Here is a 17,209-nt window from a genome sequence, read left to right as displayed (position 1 = left end):
TAGCACGTAATCTGACTTAACTCTAATGTTCTCCCTGTATAGCGATACTGTTGAAAGGTTGTGGTTACCATGTTACAATGTGTTGCTGTGTACTTCTACCACAGCTAAATGGATATTTACACTTGAGGTTTTTATTGTTGTTGTTTTTACACGCAAGTCCTCTTTTGTTTGCTTAGTTGCAAAATAGGTGAGATGAGCCATAGATCGCTACTAAATCTGTGTTAAAGGGCTGCTGAGTCTGCAATGTTTGTCAGATTCCACAACGTGAAACATTTTTCCAAAGGGAAGGTTTATCCCCTTTTGAAACATGTATATGTCGAGCAAATGTAATGGCAATCTTCCTCTTCGGTTCACAAGCTAAAACTGATTCAGAAACAGAAACAAAACCTTCGAAAAGAGCAGTGTTTATGCGTGAGTTATCTCAAACGTGGAGTCGGCTTCTATTAAATATATATTTTCAATTACATAATTTATTTAGAAAAAATTTATTGGGAGGACAACTTTGTTTTTACAGAAGCTGAAAACTCGTGGGAGCGTGGAGTGTGTACAAGTTTAGACAAACAAAACATTCAGTGTTAAGGAACAGACAAGACCATAATATACAGAGGTAAAATATTAAAAAAACATCTTAAAGCCACATGCACGCACACAAATTCATTATATTAGCTATTAGCTCTCTTACAGCTCACACGGGGAGTTTTACGAGCCCTTGTTCTTCTTGCTGCAGAGTGACTTGTCAGCTCATCCTCCATTAATAATCATCATGCAACTGCCTATATGTGGTCTTGACATCACATTTTGGATTCTGGTGTCATGAGACCAAATTAATTTCAATCAACCTTGACACGCCGCCTCTGCAGACTCCGCTGCTGTTATCTCCCTGACAGGCAACTCAGTCTTCCAGAGAGTGTAAACATTTTCATCACAGAATATTAAGAATAATGACTAAATGACATTTCTCTGAAATTCACCCTGCAGGGTTCCTTCCTCTCGGTGATCAGAGACGTTCCCGTGTGAACAGTTTATCACCAGCGTCACCTGGACGATCTGCTCAGTGTTTGCAGCAACCCCAACCATGTGGTGCACATCACAGGCCTTGTAAAGTCCCAGAACACACTAATCCTAGATGTGATTACACAAAGGGGAGATGAGCTGCTCCAAACACAGGGGTTGCAGAAAGGAGAAATGTAGCAAACACATTGTGAAGTCAAAGAAGTTACTATTTTCTCAAATTTGGCAGTGATTTATGAGCAAACCAGCAGATGGTATATTCAGGGAGGCTGGCTGGAGAGAGGCTTACCAAAGCATTTTGACAGAAAGGCTAAAAGGATTCTCATGCTTCTATAAACGACTGAAGTCTTTCCTGAAAACAGACCCTGTGTAATGTGTGTAGGGCGGCTAAGCCAAGCCAGATGTTAGTGTCTGTTGGAATTGGTGGCGTTCACCTCACAGCCGTAGGTTTCCTGAGCTCTGCCTATGCCCTGATGTCAACCCAGAAGCTGGTAGCTCATCCGTTAGTGTTGGGTTTCACTCTGACACTACTCAGCTAATACATGAAAGCCTGGTCACCTTAGAGGAGAGGCTGCATGCTTGGTTGACAGCAGAAGAAGTTGCAAAGACACCCCGCCCCCCTCATGTTCTGTTATTTATCAGCCGTCCAGCTGGAGGAGTTTGCCACCAAGCATGGATTTGGTGTTCTGGAGGTCTAAAGATGTCTAAGATTAAAGCTGCTCTAATCAACATCTGTGAAAACATTGCTAAAACAAGTCTAATAAGGCAAGAAGTGCAATCAGTCAGACAATCAGATTAGTTTTAAACAAACTTTAATGTTATCTCATATTTAAAATTGACAATAAAGTTGATGGGTTTCTGCCCAAACCATGTGTTGCAAATGTAATGGTAGCCAGCTAGGCTGTGCAGTGAGTAACACGTCACTCCCTGACACCTTAAGAGACGCACTAGCACCTGTGGGTTTTAGCCTCCTTTTCAGCTTCAATTCAATTCATTTTAATGGCGAATAACGACCAACATTTAAGGGTGCTCACTTTTGGTTTTAGCTCCAAAAAAGGGCTTAAAACATTCATGCTAAAGTGGAAACCTCTCTAATCGTCATGACAGCTCATGACAATGTAAAGTATTTAAAATTCTTGCTTTTATTTTTTTTATAATATCTGCACATGGCAACTACAGGTTATGGTAAGGGAAAGATTATGTGAAATTAACCATGGTGAAGATATTTCTATCACAAGTAGCAAACTTTGCCTGCCCATCCACCTCACTCTTACATTCCAGCTCGCCACGTAAAGGGCACAGTCCTTCCTGCACTAACACTGACCACTGGCATTGGACGTCATGAGATGTGTAATTGTTCAATATTGACGTAATTCTTAGGGATCCTGGCCGCTTTTTTGCCCCATCTGACTAAGTCACAGAAATGTCCCCATGTTCCCAGATCCTAGCCATTATTTTAGGGAATGTGATGGTATCATAACCATAGAAATGAAGGCCTAAACTACAAAAAGGATAATTAATTGGAATTGTCATGGGCTTAAAAATGTCCCCTTTTCAGCTGAATGTAGTCTTTCTATAAGAGAGATAGCTCTTCTCACCTGCAGATCACCAAATCTATACTAGCTGGGTTGCATCCTCTTCAATAATATGGATGCTGGACTGTCTGTTGGGCCGACTTCGTTAGTCAAAGTCAGTCGTACTCATTAGCTTCTCTGACCTCGCTGTGCACCCTGCCTGCTACCTAAGCATACACTATGTTCTGTTGCAAAGCACTGCACACACACACACACACCTACACACCCACACACACCCACACACCCACACACACACACACACACCCACACACACACACACACACCACTCTGCTCAACTTATTGTGGTATATGCAGAGTCATTTGTATGGATGCATCCAGTGAGATAGTTAATCTGTAAGCGCCTGCCGGAGAAAGCAATTAACCTCACGGACCACCGGGGAGTTGATTTGAGTGAGAGAGCATCTCGCCGCAATTTAAATATACACCAGAGGGACTCACTCTCTCACATTCAGCCAACCTATTATTCATCATCAGTGCTTTAAATGGCCTCTTCATGAAGGCAGCAAGACAGGCCTTACTCCCTCTTACACAGGCTGTACATGTGTGTATTGTACATTATACAAACACACACACAAACACAGGTATTTATTTCCACACCCAGACTGACTGATCCCCATGGCTCTGGAGTTTCGGATTGCCCTTGACGCAGAAATGATTAAGGTCAGCTAAAGAACAAGAAAATTAAATGCTGCATTCCTGGTGATCAGGGACACTGGAGGCAACTATGTGTAGCCACTGCCAAGTCTGGAAAAGTTAGATACAGCATGTCCAGTATGATTGTTGTCAGTGCCAGTATAGGTTTCAGTTGGCCAAAATATCCTATAGAAAGCAAGTATTTCTTATGCCATACTATGAAAAGAAACATTTTTCTTTGATAGACTTTTTCCTGTTCATTGACGCAGAAAATCTCAAGAATTTAAAGAGCTTGGTCGTCAACTTTTTTCTGTTTGTCAGACCAGGAAACTTTTCACAGGCTGTTCAATATGAATCTCACTTTGTGTTTGTGGCTACTGACCTGCCAGCCCATTCCCTCATGCATCAGTAACCTCTCTAATGAGGAGAAAAACACCGGCACAGATGGACGAAGGAGGGGAGGAGATTGCGACAGATGAGTGGATGCGCAAGAAAGGGAGGATGATGGACAATGTATGATGAAATTAAGACTGAGAGAGATGTGATGCAGTAGTTTTAAGCCCAGACACATATGAGTAAGTCACGTATTGGAATTTTAGGAAACGCCTCTTTCAACTCCAAAGAGACATTTTAAAAAGCTCTCAGAGTAAACGTCATCTGGAATCTCACCAGCTGAATGATGTAGCCTCATACTTTTGAACACAAATCACTTAAAATCAGGTACAAATGATACCATTAAAGGATCAGTGTCATCAAGTGGTGAGGGTTGCGAATGAATTGTAACCAGCAGCTCATGGTACATTCACGTGCTCCTCGGATGGTCCCATTTCCCGAGTTGTGAAGTCGTTCTTCTCACTTCAGTGTGTGTTCATGTGCTCTTAAGTCGGAATATGGAATGTGTGCTGCTACAAAGGTGTGTTGAATTAGCATTATCAGAGTGTTTAAACAACACGCAGACATCTAGTTCACTCTACATGGACAGCAAACTAACCGTTGTAACCATATTACACATGTAATAAATGTGTATGCACATAGATGATTCTGCACGATTCAAAGTTCTGTACATTTTTTAAGTCCCATGTACACTTTAGTTCTCTTTGTGCAATAAAGATTTAAGGAGGAAAAAAAGATTCTGATTATTCTGACACCACACGAATGCACCGCCATGGTGGCCGACATGCTCTGTTGGCTCTTGTGCTAAATAATGTGTGTGTTTCTCCACTTTTCTACCTTCTAATAAACCAGATGACTACTACTAACTTTATTACTACTTCTTCTTCGAACTTTTTCTACACAGTTACGAAAAGTGCTCTGTAGAGCTGTTTGTCCATTTGGACTACTGTCCATAGCGACCTCCATGTAAGAGGACCCGCTGTGAATGTAGATAGAAATGGCTCATTCTAAGGTTACAAAAACATAACGGTTCATTAAGTAAGGTCTTTATACACCACTGAAAACATAGTTATGTATATTATATTATGTTTCTGTCAATAGATCCTCCTAAATATTACACACTGAATCTTTGAGTGTCTAACAGAAAACATTGTTTTAAAAATGGACAGACCTATAAACAATGTTAGTTTTGTACAGAAGTGGCTTTAAGTGGTTTACTGTAACTCGATGTTGCAGGCAAAATCTTCCAGAATTAAGACATTTCAAATGCACAATGGATTTAATATCCGTATCAATTAGAGTGATAAATTCTCAGGACAAAAGTCGGATAAAAAATCAGTTACACCATTACAAATTTCCTTCACACCTAATAAATCCACCTTCGAGTATGACTGTAACACACAGTGTGGAGGACTGCAGCATCAAACCTGACCACATGGTCTAAACATTTCCCTGCAGACAAGAGGCCTTGGCTCTTACAGGAACATCCGCTTCTGATTAAAGCAAGCCTGTCTCTGGCTCTGTCCTTTTTAAGTCAACATCGGAGCAGACTGGGGCCAGGTTTGGGTTAGGAGGGTGTTCGCCTCGACCACAAATCACCACAAATGATGTGTCTCTTAACAAAACACCATGTTGCATTTTTTTAGGACATATGAACAAATGATGCAGATACACGTTTAGAGTTAAATACTTTCTAAACATAAAAAGGAGTAATATATTAAACATGGGGAGTTCAGTTGTTGAAAATCATTTTTTGGAATTGAAGTAATTGTGGAAGTGTTGAAGTAACTTCCTCGCATGCCATTGACTGTTGGAGTGAAATCCAAACACAAAAACCCTCAGAAAGCAAATAAACTCACAACAGATGCATTGCGGTGATGAATTATGTCTTTCTATTTTGCCACAGATACACTAGCATGCAAGTCTCCAGCCCATCAAGCTGCATGGCACCTTTTGTGTTTTCACAACATTTAAATTTACTGTAATTCTCGGGCTGATTAATTTATGTTGACTGAGGCATCTGATCTGTGCCAAACTGTTATTAACTCTTGGTTTTGTGTGTATGTATGAAAGATGAATGTGTATGTTGCCCTACATGATAAAATGTGGAACTATAACCGAGCACTCAGTAGAGTCCAGATCTCTGTCATGTGTGTCTGGTTGCATGTGGGTGGGGAATCACAGTAGTGCGAGTTTTCCTGTATAGATGTATGCAGTGTTTTGGCCTTATTCTTATTTTATTTGACTTTATCTGTTAAGAAGTGCTAGAAAAATAACCTTTATTATTATAATATCTGATTATTCTTTTCTTGTTCAACTCCTTTTATCTCTGGCCTCCACACATTCCAGGAGAAAATATCTTGCTCTCTAAAATAGCTGCGAGACGTTTGGCTTTGCAGCTTCACCAGCTAATTGCTTCCTTTGTCTGTGTGCCATTAGGTGCTCGGCAGGTAGCATAAACTGTGATTAGAGCTATTTTTGCTGGAAAAAAAGCTGCTGACTGCTGGAAACGTGGTTGATGAGAGTGGAATTTGTCGGTTACAACCAAAACAAAATTCAAGTCTTGTTGAGCTAAGGGGAACTACACTCTGTGGCTTCGTCACTACAAGTGACCAAGTGGTCATTTCATCCGTTGTTAATACAGAAAATAGGAGCTTTAAAGACAAAGTTTAATATACACACCCCTCTGCTCAGTTTTTTCTCTTTCCTGCTCTGTCTCTCTGTCCCCGTTTCCTTCTCTAACGTCTCTGAAGCTCTGCAAGTGCTGTGGGTCTCATTTGATCTATAGCATCAGACATCTGGAGCACGGCTCCACTGAAACACCTGTTTTCAATTCAAGCAACCGACAGAAACATTTGATTGTTTCTTGCAACCAGACCGTTTTTTTTCTCTCTCTCATTGAGTCACAGGCTATTTGTTATGTTTAAACCACGGAGCAGCTCTCCTATAGGTAATAGATGGGAGAACAATTTGAACTTGATTAAGACCAATTGAGAGGAAAATTCAGTGTATGATTTTCTAAGGTATTATGTCTGCAAATTTGGCACCTTAGCTGCTGAATAAGGTTGCTTTCAAATAGGTTCAGCATGTTTGATATTAAATGGAATGAGTAACGTCTGAATGTTTAAACTTTTACCCTTTAACTTAATGGAAAATAATAGCTGTTCACCATGAAATGTTAATTGTCATGATAGGTAAGTCCACAATAAAATCATCGTCAAGATATTGGAATTAAGGTCACGTAAGAGGTCAAATGATGTGGCTGAACAGGAATGCGTTAGCTGCATATTATACTAAATTAAATACATATACTGCATCTCTCATTGTTGTGGATTATTCATCCAGGTCATAGTTATCCAAGGTGGTTTACAATACAGGGAAACTGGACTACTGAGAACTGAAGAAGCCTCTTAGATGTGAGGCGAAACATCTGCATATATCTTCAGCCAAGTGAGGTTACCCTTGATTGTGGTCCACCTTTGATTATTGCCGTAAAGTTAACATTTGTCTTAGAATAAAACCAACAAAGCAACTTATCAAGCTTAAGGGAAATTTCTTTTCTGGCAAAATAGATGTACATTTTATTTGGTGATGAATAAGTTTGCATGCATTGACATTCAATAAGATATGTGCAGGGAGCCAAACCTGTAGAAAAAAAATTAAACATAATGAACTGAGAATAAAGCTGAAGAATTTCAGTGGCGGCTTTGCTGCCAACTCCCTGAAACACTTAATTATGCCTAATTGTTTAGAGGACAGAACACACAGAGAGGCAATTAGGAAGGATATGCATGAACAACTCTTCACAGGGAAACAGCATTTAGGCAGCAGAATAGCAAAGTATGATGTTTGCACATTCTGTAATACTATGTTAAACTATATGTGAGCAAATAAACTTATGACAGAGGCGATCACTGCATGTATTTGAATATCAACACTACCTACAAAGTACTTTATCATATCTGACAAATCTATGCATTCAATAGTGGAAATACAAAAGTCCTGTTTTATAAAAGGCAAATAAATATCATCAAAAACATCATCAAATCAAACTCCTGCTAATTGAAAGTTTACTACATAGCATTTGTGTTTCTTTAATGCTTTTCAGAGCATTAAAGAAATAGTTTGACATTCTGAGAAATGATTGCTACCACTCTCATATCAATATGGTAAATATGACACTACCAAGAGCAGCCGGTTAACTTATCTTAGCATTAAGACTGGAAGCTGGGAGAAACAGCTAGCCTGGCTCTATCCAAAGGTTCGAAAATCCGACGACTGCACCTCACTTTTTGCACCTCTTTTGTTTAATTCCAACAGAAAATGATTTGAAAACAAAACAGGATAACAGGAGCTGTTATTTCTTTGCTCTGAGCGTTTGCCAGGCAGTCAACGTAGACTTCAGGAACTAACTGGCACATAATCCCCCATTACACTGCAGATTTGTATGGCTTAAACAAGCGAGATAAAACTTGTTAATTAGTGAACATTAACGGTGCTGGTAGGCGGACTTTGTTACCTTTGGACAAAGCCAGGCTAGCTTTTTCTTTGTTTCAGGTCTTTGAGCTAAGCTAAGCTAACTGGCTGCTGAGAGTGGTATCAATCTTCTCATTTAACTCTCCTCTAGAAAGTGGGAAAGCTCATCTCCAAATATGTCAAACCATTGTTTCAAATGCCTAACCATATAATACATAAAGGTTTGTTACATACAATACGCAAGTTAAATATGTGCAGGAACGCAAGGATATAGTTACATCTCACACACATATGCAAAAGTAGGCATGCTGGGGTGTGTACACACATATACACATACACACTCATACATACATAAAAGCACCACTGCACCTGTATGTGCACACACTCATAATGTACAAACACACACACACACACATACGAAGAATTGGTCACTGCTCAACCAGCCGAAGTACTTCAAGCAAAAACAGTACTTGTAAATCATACCCAAAATAGAATTCACAATAGATTATATAATTTAGACAAACAGTCTAAACAGGTGATGTGTTTAAAACAATATTATGACAAAATATGTGTAACAGATGAATAAAGTCTTTTATCAACCAGTATTTTTCCTTAATTTGGTAAATTTTTGAATCTGCTCTGCAATTCAAAGTCGTTCATTAGGCTTATTAATGACAAAGGCTTCATACATTCTTGGATCACACTGAAACCCAGAGGATTGAAATGTTAGTGCCGCCCTCATGTGTAATCTGGTTAACTCGTCCACGGATACAGTCCAGAGTAACATAGATAGCTGTACCATTATGGACCTGAAATGAGGCCCTCAGCCCAATACTGGCCCACTCACTCCCTTCAGGCATATATCCAGAAACCTGCTGAGCAACAGGACCCGCCTGCCCGCCCTGAACCATCACCCGCTGCAATGTGAGTTTTACAATATTGCAAGAGTGTATCAGCTTCAGGTTAAGGGCTATGTTTGCTGTCCCTTTCTCATGGAATATGAAGTTCTTCCGGCTGTTCGGCTCCCCTGAGCGGGCCAAATGAACCTGCATCGTGTCCGGACTGATCTGCTGGAATAATAGAGGCTTATTCCTGACTGCACCAAAGGGCAGACCAGTCCTGGACACAGTAGCAGTCAGAGTTGACGACACTGCTGAAGGAATCCAGATAAGGCTCAGCATACTGATCCCTGTGCTGTCCCCAAAGTAGCGGATGTTGCACTGGGACGGAGATGTGATCTCAAAGCTAAGCGTGTCCCCGCTGTCAACGCTCACAGCACCAGAGAGGGTGATGGAGGTGTCCCTGTAGTTGACGCCCGTCTTGAAGGTTTGCATCGCCTCCTGGCCACTCCCATTGTGGTTAGTGTAGGCGATCAGTGAGAAACCCTCTCGAATGCAGGTGTGGCCCATAGAGTAAAGCGCCTGTTGGAGGACGAACTTCACAACACCGCTTTCCGTGAAGCGCACACCGCGGTTGTCATGGGTTAGAATTATCATATACGGGTCAGACACTGAGGTCACGCGGAAAGTTGGGCGATAGTTGGTCTGGTAGTGGGTCAACAGGGACATCTGAGCTGTCATAGCTACGGCCCCGGTATCATGCGACAACCACAGCAGGCTGAAAGAGGGAGTAGTGATATCATAGACGTGAAGATCCTTGCTCTGGTTGCAGTGTTGATTCGGACTCTTCAGCAGCAGAGTGAAGGTGTGGTTAGGCTCCACCTCGACTCCGCTGCTGACGGTGACACCCTGAAAGTACTTCCCATCCGGCTGTTCGATGCGAACACCACTGAGGTCCTGACCCTCCTCCTCCTGGCTGCTATTGAGCCTCATTCCCACCTGAAGGAAGTTCCTGCAGCTGTGCTTAATCGCAAAGTTATGATCCAACCACACCAGGCCATGCTGCAGGAATGTCAACTGCCCTGCCTCGTTGGACAACAGATCAGTGCTCTCTTTGCCTCTGATGTTTAGTTGAAGTCCGGGGAAGATGTGAGTGCCAGAGGCCCGGGCAGAGGGAACTGCCACTTTGGCCCCCCAAGACTGGGAGAGTCGGCTCTCTGAAGGCTGGCCGCAGACAGAGTCACTGATAGTTGTGCATGAAACAGCAAGAGGCTCTCCATCACAGTCAGAGCAGGCCTGGCACTCCTGCAGCTCCTGGTTATAGAAGTAGTCATGACCGCACAAGCCCATCACTGCTTCCCTCTCAGGAACGCCCAGACACCTGAAACCCCCTGTGCAGTTAAAGACAATAAAGATAATATTATTTCTTTACACTGCCGACATTTAGGGGACACATTTTGTTAGTTAACAAAATAATAAAATGCGTTTGACTCACCGGGAGTATTAAGGCATTTCACTCGCTCTCCACAAATGCTTGGTAATTCAAGGCATTCATCTCTGTCCTGCAATTTATACAAACTAATATTATCATCATGAATACATTTAGCATGTTAATAACAGGATTCAGTAGGTTTTGACTGCATTTCTAAAAGCTGATAGCAATATAATTGCTTTTGCACTGAAACTGCAAAGCAGATGTTTTTATGCTGGTGTTCATTACCTCTTGAATAAACTTTTAATGTAACAAAAAAAGAAAAAAGCATCCATGTTTTCAACCAAAGTTTTTATTCTCATTAGGGCTGAAATCAGCCACCGATGGCCAAGAGTATGAATCATTTTAACTCCAATTCAACTGATGTTATGTTTGGGCCTTCCCGACATAATTATGCTTTAAAATCACTGACTGATAACATCATGTTACACCACAACTATCAGCTGAAACTCATTCACACTTTTGTTTGCAGTGGCTTTGTTTTCACACATCACAGATGAAACCATTTTATGAGAAGATATCAATCAGACAGCTACAAGGGTTAGCCAAAAAGGCAATATCAGTGTGTTAAAGGATAATACCTGGCACATCCTGTCTGCAGTAGGAGAACACTGTGAGATCAGAAAGAAACCCGGTGGACACATGGTGCACTTCTGACACTGCGGTGGGTCCCTCTGAAAATCACAGAACTCCTCCTGCCCACAGGGTGAAGGGCATCCCAGTAGAGGCTGGGGAAAATGAGCCTCTCCAACTACATCCATCGCCTTGGAGTCTATGTTCATTTTGTGGACAGCGTAGGACTTCTGCAGGTGGCTGCGGGCCTGGCTCTGCAGACCTGCCAGGTGGTTCTCAAAGTAGCTCTGCAGCTCACCCTGCAGGCCCTGGAAGGAAACCTGTTTGACGGTGTCTGAGAGGAGACCGTACTGGGCCTTCACCACATCCATCTGCTCGTACATGCGCCGCTGCTGCTCCAGGATCTCCCTCTGCTGGGAAAGTAGAGCCTCCTGTTGGTCGGCGAGCTTCTGCTGCAGGTCTCTGATGACCACCTGCTGGGCTCGCAGGGCCTCCACCAGCTTCTCCTGCCCCTTGGCCAGCTGGAGGTGCAAGATGAGGGCATCTTCTGAGGGAACTTCATTCTCCCCTGAGAGGATCATAATGCAGAATGAAAGATGGGATCAGACAAGTTCTCATTGTTCAACACTGCAGGGGAGGAAGTGATTAAATGAGATTAAGACTGATTCGTTTGATTTGTGCAAATAATGCTGGAACAAAGTGTGAACACCCAGTGACCCCATTCTATTGGTCTAGCCATGGCAAGTGCAATGAAAGTTTCCTGTATGGACCAACATCAAAGCTCTCTATATTTTCTGGACAATTGACTTTGAGACTTTTAACCACTTCAGCTGCTCTAGTTGCTCTGCAGATATCATTTTGGGCTGAAGGACAAAAAAGTCTTCCTTTGCTTTTAAACATAATCCTTTTTTGCTGATCATTGGTGGACTTAAAGCGAGTTAGGGTAAGTCAATCAAGAGTGATATGCCTTTAGTTAAATTATGCGCAAAATAATAATTGATCAACTTCTTTTGAAGATTATCACTCAACCAGAAACGCCTAAAGGCATGTTGGTGAACTTCATCAGCATATAATCATCTAAACACAACAATTGAAAATTTTAGATGACAGTGATGATGATGATAGCAGACCTGGCTTGATGTCACATGTGAGCTGGACACCCAAAGGCGCGCTGCCAAGTTCCGGCGACGGATATCCAAGCTCCGGAAAATCTCCCAGAAACTGTGCGGCTCTGTCGGACAGATGGACAGGAGAAGGCTGGCTGGCGCTGTCCTCAGAACCGGCCAGACATCCCTCTCCCACACAAGACTTTGCTCGCGCTTTGGGCCGTATCCTCAGTGGCAGCCTGCACTCGATGCCTCTACAGTCTCGGGTGTCATTAGTGGGCTGAAATGGTTTCACAAGAGCGGCGCAGTCCGCATCCGTGCACCCTGCAAGTAAAAGTTCAGGCGCTCTTATGCGTGCGCCGCCGCCGCCGATGTCACCGTGCCGCCCGCGAAGTGGCTGGGCAGCCGGATAGGATTCCGATGCTGCTCTTGGAGAGCTCGGATATGCATGGTGCTGGCTGGCGACGATCTGCGCCGCTCTCCCCTGCGTTGTCGGGTTGAACTGCCGCGGCGGTCTGGAGGATCTGCTCCCCGGACAGTGCGCTCCTGTGCACGGTCTTGGATCGACGGTTTCCGCGCCGTAGCAGTGCGCACCCCGGCAAATCTCTGCGACAGCTTGCAGTGACATCCAAGACAGCAGCAGCAGCACTGGTGTTACTAAAACCATTTTGCATCAGCTATATCTGTCTTTCTCCCTGCAAAAGAAGAAAATGCGAGTTAAGCTGTTGATCCCAAATGGTAAATCTAACTCCGTCGCCGATCTTCTCCTTCCAGATTAACCCCCTCTCTGTCACAACTGAAAACAAACTTTATCATACTTGACACAGAGACTCTTGATCTGCAGTTCTTGACAGAACATTACCTTCAGCTCCAATATTTGTTGAGACTGGCTTTCAGTAAGGAATAAAAAACATTAGACACACGCATTACTGCGGGCTCTCTCCGTGCCTGACCCACTCTGAGGGCTTCTGCACTACAATGTCAGTATGTGGCATTCCTAAGACTTAATTAGCATCAGGTTTCCCCGGCCACAAATTAACCCTTCACCTTCCCTCTTTACAGGAATTCCCCATTGAGGTGAAAGAAGACAGAATGAAGCATTTTCTAAATCACAAAATGTAAATATTTGCTCCCATTTTCATTTTCAAAGTAAACACAATGGGACATGTTGTCTATGCATTGCCAAAATTATGTTCTCCAGTCCCGTCATCTTTTTTCGGGTGACTGTCACTTTTCATTTTGCTCACTGTTGACTTTCCTATGACCTTATGGCCATCCAAGTTGCAAAAGTGGCAGTGTTTTTTGTTTAGCACATCCTGAATGTTGAGACAGCTGCTGGTCCTCATCCTGCTTGTCAATACCGAATGTGCCTCTGTATGGACAGAGCCAGCAGAGGTCAAACTTTTGTTGAAGGGACCTATGGCAGAAGTCAGGAATGCAAAACTCACAGCTGGTTTTTGGTCTCTCCCTATCTTTCACTTTACTGCCTCAGCACAACCACATGTCCAGTGGAAGGTTATCTGAGATTGATGTGTGGTGGGTTTGTAGATTGGAAGGTTCTGGTGTCATTTTCTGTTTTCTGATTATTTCAAGGTCAGGCAGGTATGAAAGCCAATTTCTGCAAAGAAAATTATGAAAATTTGACATTTGGCTATGACAATAAAAGTCATAAGTCAAAAACATATCTCATAACTTTGACTTCATTTTGACTTATAATTCTGACTATCTCATAACTTTACTTAATAATTAAACATTTTGACATATTAATTGAACATTATGATATCTCATATTTGTGGCTTATGTTTTGACAATTTGCCTTATTTTTTCATAATTTTTAATTTAATTAATTAAACTCTTGACTTAGTATTTAATCATTTTAACTTATTATCTCATAATTTTGACTTCTATCTCATAATGTTGACTGAATATCTCATGACTTTGACATTACAAGTTTGACTTATTATCTCATAATTTTGATTTACCATCTGTATTTTTATTCATGTCTTTTACTTGGCAGAAATGGGCCTCCATAGACAGATGACTTGGACTCATATTAAACCTTGTTTGTTGGATCCTGTTGGTAAATAAATACTGCCAAGCAGAGCAGGGTGGGCAATTGGAAACTTAAATTACTAGCTTACCTGCAAAAACATCCAGCTAAATGTTTGTTATTTTCCTGGTATAAACATGCAGAGTGGATCAGTGCTCCATAAAGAAAATAAGAGGAGCAGGTTGGTACCATTTGCTGCTTTATACCACCCACCGAGTTCAGAAGTGTTGGGTTGAACAGTACAGTAGAGTACAAACAGAGGGCACTATAACACTCTGATATGCATCACTTTTCACCTCTGCAGTACTTCATTTGACTAATGCTTTATCGTGTCGCAAGGTGCCCACAGTTTTTGTCATTATCACCTCATTTTCTTTCAGTGCAGAAAATCTCAAGACAAGTATTCAGAGGTGTGTCAGAGCACTCATATTTAACATGATGGAGACTAATGGCTTAAAAGTATGCCCTCTCTTACACCTCACACCTTACCATCTGGGGTCCTGCAATACTTTAAAACCAAAATACTTCTCTTTGTCAGGTACTGCTTTGTTTTGCCACCTGTATAGGCTTAAACTTGCAGCTCCTATTTTATTTGAAATGTACAAAATTCGCACAAAGCACAAATAGGCAGAAACCATTATAAGTATCCTCTCGGTTGGACCGCCCTCAGTGACTGAAGAGTGGCTGCATACACACAACAAAGCAGAAAAATCACCCCTCTCTTTGCTGCCTAGCACCACAACAGTTAATCAGTGTATCTATTTGAGAAATATTCTCTGTGGCACCGGTGTGCTCGTGTGTTTGGGTGATGCTTGGAGCTAATAGAAGGCTGTCATCGTTCCATCTCTTTGTCAGCCCCTGAGAGAGGGAGGAAATGAGGGTGGCTGGGACACATGCCTGTACCCCGAGTGTTTGTCTAATACATTAAGAGTCATGAAAGGCTCTTGGACGCATTCAAGGTTATTTGGTCTCCCCCGTGGTGCTCGGCTTCAATGTATGATGACAGGATTTTGCCACAGAGGGGGTGGTCTGCCTCTCCCATTGGAGCAGAGGCTGGCCTTGGTGGAAAATGGGTCACAAAAGTGCTTATAATAGCATAAGAAATGCAATAGAAAGCAATATTTTCCTTCATTTAAACAAATTAAGGAGTTGGAATTGGAAAAGAGAAAGTTAAAAGTTAATAAAAGCATAATAATGGAGCCTTTGTAAGCTAAGATTAAAAAAATAAGAAAAAGAAGTGAACTCTTGTTTTTTGGCCCCCCAGGTTGACTCAAGGAGAAATGCAAATAAAAAGAGCTATCTGTGTCTGCATGGTCAGATAAGAGCCAGAGGCTATTCATAGCTTGACAGCTTGACTCTTGTTGGTTCCCCACCTGAAGACAACTGACCTTGTTGCACCACACAAGTGTCTTAAGATATTCCTTCCTGATTTTAAGTATTGATAAAAGGGCTCGTGTGTAAGAGAAAGCCATTTCTGTATGCCTGAGTCGCCTTGGGGAGGTTTGTTTTAACTTTATTTTATGTTGTGCAGCAAATAATTTTATATTTATGGACTGGTCTAGAGGCAGAACTGTATTTTTCAGAAGAATTTAGATCACCAACGTTCAGGTGGAGTCTGGTATCCTTCACTGTGACTGTTCACTGTGACGTGCCATGTTACCACTCCTGCCTAAAGACCTGCTGTAACTCAGCTTCAGGGAGGTCAATTATTAACTAAGACGTCACATTCCTAGTGCTGATTCAGCCGTTCTCTTGATCCCACCCAGACACAGATTTAAAAAAAAAAAAAAAATCTTTCAAGAAATTTCCAAAAACTTAATCATCTGCACAAGTAGTTGTCAACCAGCACCATGACTGGAAGTCACAGCAAACTTGACTGCTAGTTTTCTCCTGGTCTTCCCAAGTCCACGGCTTTGAAACAGTTGAAGTACAGTGCAGATAAGGTGGCTGTTAAGGGGGACGGCCCAGTGCTGCCCAGACAAGACTGTTGTGAAAGATTTGAGCTCAGAGAAAGAATGCAATGACAGGCCTGGACCTGAACTTCCGCATTAAGCAGGAAGAAGTTACTCAGAGAGCCAGATGCAGTCCCCATCAACACACACAAATCTGCCTGTATGCCTGTTTTCTGGGGTTGAGATTTGTTAGAGAATTATTTTGATGTGGAACTGATGTCCATGAAGCGGGTATCTTGAAACTCACTGGTGAAGCAAGGATTAATACATTTGAAAAGGTGAGTTACATCTCTGTTAAGTCGGATGTTGTACCTTCAGTTAACGGTGTACACCCATAGCTGCTTTCCTCTGAGCGTACATGACCGACTGTTCTTTGTTGTTTTTAGCTGATTGTGCCTCTCTTCTCCAGCTTCAGCAGTTTGTATTTAACTGGAAGTGTAACACGGACAATGTTTTTTAAGACAGACTGAAAATCTTAGACATCCTGTCAAATAATGTGAAATTATTTATAATATTATTTGAAAGCCTCCTCCTTGATACAGACTTTTAAAAGTTGTTAAATTATGTACAAAAATTACACAAAATGGTTAATGTCACCCAATATATCTTTGTCCTCATACGATAAGGCTTAATTAGGTTACTGTACAGTGATAAGGCAACCATTATTCATAGTTTAATATGTTGAAAAGGATATTCTTGTCTGCTTTCCAAGTGGGTGGACCCGACGACTCTAATTTCAGTATGCTGTATGACTCAATAACCACATGAAACCGATAGGCTTGGTCTCCTTTTTTAAAGCTAATGGTGCTGTCAGTTGTCCCTGTTGATAGGAACATTTTGTGCATTTGGCTTTTGAGACGAAATTAAATCACAGAAAAATGCACTGAAACCTTATCATTGCAAGCGCCCATTTGGAATAACGGTGCAAAAACCATTTAGTTGACAAGCTATGTTCTTTCTTTGACTGCTGTCAAGCCAGGAAAGGCTGCAATATATGTTTAGACAGACTGTCTAATGCAGTGACTCATGTGCAGAGGGGATTTTGTTGTTATAAATAGCATGAAGGACTATTTTTTCATATGTACATAT

The 17,209-nt window shown here is 41.9% G+C and overlaps 2 protein-coding genes across 4 annotated transcripts in view; one reads left to right on the top strand and one right to left on the bottom strand.

The window, feature by feature from the left end:
• Positions 1-7,188: 7,188 nt before the first annotated feature.
• On the bottom strand, positions 7,189-13,075 carry nell3 (NELL (neural EGFL like) family member 3). Of its 2 annotated transcripts, XM_046029916.1 has the most exons (5): positions 12,981-13,075; positions 12,143-12,813; positions 11,021-11,580; positions 10,443-10,509; positions 7,189-10,338 (listed from the first exon to the last, which is right to left on the bottom strand). In XM_046029916.1, exons 2-5 carry the CDS (start codon positions 12,783-12,785, stop codon positions 8,807-8,809), a joined length of 2,802 nt encoding a protein of 933 aa, XP_045885872.1. In that variant the 5' UTR covers positions 12,786-12,813; positions 12,981-13,075; the 3' UTR covers positions 7,189-8,806. The 2 variants fall into 2 exon arrangements, with proteins under 2 accessions (XP_045885872.1, XP_045885948.1); XM_046029992.1 differs by lacking the exon at positions 12,981-13,075 and having other exon boundaries at positions 12,143-12,947.
• LOC123957351 (amyloid beta (A4) precursor protein-binding, family B, member 1 interacting protein) overlaps positions 12,222-17,209 on the top strand; it is a 28,179-nt gene continuing 23,191 nt past the window's right edge. The window contains exon 1 of one of the 2 annotated variants that reach the window (XM_046030097.1): positions 12,222-12,856. In XM_046030097.1, coding sequence (XP_045886053.1) covers positions 12,854-12,856 — 3 coding nt within the window. In that variant the 5' untranslated portion in view covers positions 12,222-12,853. Of the gene's footprint in view, positions 12,857-16,210; positions 16,399-17,209 lie in introns of those variants that run through there. The other variant, XM_046030184.1, reaches the window with a different exon arrangement.

The sequence above is a fragment of the Micropterus dolomieu genome, linkage group LG01 (assembly GCF_021292245.1).
Source record: "Micropterus dolomieu isolate WLL.071019.BEF.003 ecotype Adirondacks linkage group LG01, ASM2129224v1, whole genome shotgun sequence".
Classification (NCBI taxonomy): Eukaryota; Metazoa; Chordata; class Actinopteri; order Centrarchiformes; family Centrarchidae; genus Micropterus; species Micropterus dolomieu.
The sequence above is the reverse complement of the archived record's forward strand: the minus strand, read 5'-3'. Positions and strand labels throughout refer to the sequence as shown.